The sequence below is a fragment of the Orycteropus afer genome, unplaced genomic scaffold (genome assembly GCF_000298275.1).
Source record: "Orycteropus afer afer isolate SDZICR_OR568_19922 unplaced genomic scaffold, OryAfe1.0 scaffold00152, whole genome shotgun sequence".
In the NCBI taxonomy this organism is placed as follows: Eukaryota; Metazoa; Chordata; class Mammalia; order Tubulidentata; family Orycteropodidae; genus Orycteropus; species Orycteropus afer.
In genome coordinates, this window is record NW_006921739.1 from 618611 (window position 1) to 622085 (window position 3475).

A 3475-nucleotide genomic window follows, 5' to 3' on the forward strand; every position below is an offset into this window, starting at 1 on the left:
GTCTGATTCAAAATGTTCTATATCAGTCCATTTTAGCTCACTAATGCTTAGGATATCAATCTTCATGCATTCCAGTTCATTTTTTATAACTTCTGGTATTCTTAGATTCATATTTCATACATTCCACATTCCAATTGTGAATGAATGTTTGCAGCTGTTTCTTCCCATTTTGAGTCATGCCCCTATCAGCAAATGAAGTTCCTGAAAGTTTTACTCCATCTACATCATTAAGGTCGATTCTACTTTGAGAAGGCAGCTCTTTCCAAGTTGTATTTTGAATGCCTTCCAACCTGAGGGGCTCATCTTTCAGTACTACATCAGACATTTTTTCACTGCTATTCATAAAATTTTCTAGTAATATACCAGAGAATGCTTCACTGCAATCCATAAGGTTTTCAGTGGCCAATTTTTTCAGAAGTGGATGGCCCCATCCTTCCTAGTATGTCTCACTCTGGAAGCTCCATGGGAAACCTGCCCACCATGGTGACTCTGCTGGTATTTGAAATACCCATGGCATAGCTTCGAGCATCATAGCAACACACAGACTACCACAGTATGACAAACTGACAGACAAGTGGTGGCTTTCATATCTATATAAGGTTTATTTTTAATTTTTTTTCCAAATTTAAACTCTTTAAAGTGCATATATTGCTATGACACTCCAGTTAATATATTATGTAATAATTATTTTCTTATTTATATGATTATTTCTTTAATAGTTAACTCTACCATTAGATTATATCTCTTTGTGGTCAGAGACTTTATTTTATTCACCATTATATTTATAACCAGTGCTTAACAAGATATTTTACACATACAGGCATCCAAATCTTAATCGTATAAATTAAATTATGAATGATAATGGACAATACAAACATTTCCTCAAAATTATTACTATAGAAGAATTTTCTATGTGATATTCTTAGAGTCCACATTTAATTTTGAAGTAGTATTTGTCATTATAGGTTTTATTTAGTTTGCTGGAATATTAACTTATTAATCACTGAGTTAGTTTTCCTCAAATGGAGAGAAAAAGGAAAAACTTTCTGTTCTAGTTCATGATGTACTCATTTAAAACATATCGATCACAGAATTCTAGGTTGGAAAAGACCATAAGAGCCAACTTCTAAGCCTTATAATATTCTTTGATTTTCAATAAGTATTAGCTGATGTTTTTCTGTATGCAAACTTAGAAAAAAACATTGGGCATAGATACTGCCCTAAAAGATGTTCAGTGTAGTAGTGAAGAAAAAAATATATAAATTAATACTTTAAATAGTGTATTTTGAATATTCAGAGGAAAAGAGATTACTTTCAGCAAGAAAAGAAGGGATGGAGAAAGAAGTAATTTACAGTTTAGCTCTTGAAAGATGAATATTTGATCTTACAAAGATGAAAGGTAGGAACAACTTTGTGTGCAGAAAAACATAGAATGAGCATATAAGTGAGAAAGCAAATAATTGAGAAAGAGTAAATGGTTCATTTATTACTGGAGTATGGACTATGTGAAAAGGAATAGTGGGAAATAAATTGTAAAATAGTTTGTTGAGTCTTGAAAGCCAGATTAATTAGTTTGGATTTTTTTCTGAGACTTTGGAGTTGTTGAGCAACAGAATGACATGATACTCTTCAGTAAAAATTGGGTACTGCCAAGAGGGATGTACTGATGTGGGAAGAGGCTTAAGACAGGGGATTGCAGTTAGGAGACTTTTGCAGAGGTTCGGGTAAGAGGTAAGGAGAACTTAAGGTATGGCTGCCTCTCAGATTTCACCTACTACCATTTTCCCCACTTCAGCCATAAATATCTTCCTTTCATTCTCAAATATGGCAAGTTCATTTCTCATTTATTATCTGTACTGTTGCCCAGACATCACTTCCTCCTGATTTTCACATGGCTGGTTTCTTTTCATAATTCAGTTCCCAATTCTGTATTATCTGTTCAAAAAAGCTTTCCCTGACCACCTTATTTGTAGATATTCTTTCTCCCCCTTACTTTCTATTATATCACTGTTTTATTTTCATAAAGCACTTATCATAACCCTAAATAACCAGGAAGAATGTAAGCTTCATTGGAATAGTAATTCTGTCTTATCGTTGTATCCCCAGTATGTACAACATTGCCTGAAACATAGTGTGCATAAATGCGTAAGTAAATAACAGATTAATTCTGTGGACAGAATATATAGACAACAAACTTTACAAGGTTGACCTCTGAAGCCAGATTACCTGGTTTTGAATTTGAACCTGGAAGCTTCCTAGTTATAAAATCTTTGAGAATTTATTTAACCCCTCAATTTCCTTGCATGTAAATTAAGGATAGTCATAATGCCTATCACATAGAGTTGTGAGTTTTAAATGAACTAATGTGTTTGAAGCACTTAGAATAGTTCCTGGCATAGAGTGAATCCATGCAAATGATAACCCTAATAATAACTATTATTAAAAGCAAATAATTTCTATTATATTTGATATAGTAAGTCTAAATAAGATTATATTCTACATTTTCTAGAATCCAATCTTAGTTACTAGCTTTTAAATTTTTATATTTAGCTAAGGTGTATGCCTTCTGCAAAAAAAAGTGAAGGTACAAACAATAAAAAATGTTGCAAAAGCTTTTGTTTTTTTCTAATTTTAGGTGAAAGCAAAGCAAGAATCAGAACTGAAACTCAAATCATTTGCACCTCCATATGTATGTAATGTGATACTTTTAACTTGTGGTAATCATTTTTAAGTTACACTTGAAAAAAAAAAAAATTACAAACTAGGTTCTCAAATTTTCTTGTGTTTTAGGCTCTTCAACCAGAATTATATTTGCTTCCCGTAATGGACCATTTAGGAAATATTTATTCAGCCTCATCAACAGTTACCTTCGATGGGCAGCAGGCCAATAATGGTGTTACTGAGGCAGATGGAGAAGTCTACAAACCATTCAGTGTGATTTTGTCAAAGGAAGAAACTGGAACAGATTCCCGTTTATTAGAAAACACTTTGAAAGAACTTCTTAACAAGAATCGGGAAGAAGGTGATTTTAACTGGACTGGGAAAGATAGAAGTTATTACAGTTTATTTTAGCAGACCCCTGAGCAAATTAGGGGCAAATTTAGTCTTGCTAACATAAGCAATGTAAAAGGAAAACTACAATTCAGTTTAGAGATTGTCATTATTTCGCTATGAGTCGGGGCCGACTCGACGGCACATTAACAACAACAAACAACAACAGTGGGAGAGAAAGCTCAAACCTAAGTACTAAGCTAAAACTTAAAAAAAAATAAAATAAAGTTGTAGCACTTAATCTCTACCACCTATATTTATTTTATAATTAAATAGATTCAGATGGCTAGGAAAACAGTATCAAACCAAGGCAAAAACAACCTTAACTTCACTGGGGGCCATTTATATTTCAAAGAGTGTTTTTACTTTTTGCCTGATTATAACTATCAACTTACTGATAATTAGATTCTTGGAAAAAACAAAA

The 3475-nt window shown here is 32.7% G+C and overlaps 1 protein-coding gene across 1 annotated transcript in view; it reads left to right on the top strand.

Annotated features, from left to right (window-relative positions):
- Window positions 1-3475, top strand: part of SPATA1 (spermatogenesis associated 1) — a 128598-nt gene that overhangs the window by 29088 nt on the left and 96035 nt on the right. Inside the window, exons 4-5 of the mRNA XM_042781695.1 lie at window positions 2636-2689; window positions 2791-3022. Of these exons, the coding sequence (XP_042637629.1) occupies window positions 2636-2689; window positions 2791-3022 (286 nt within the window). The remainder of the gene's footprint in view (window positions 1-2635; window positions 2690-2790; window positions 3023-3475) is intronic.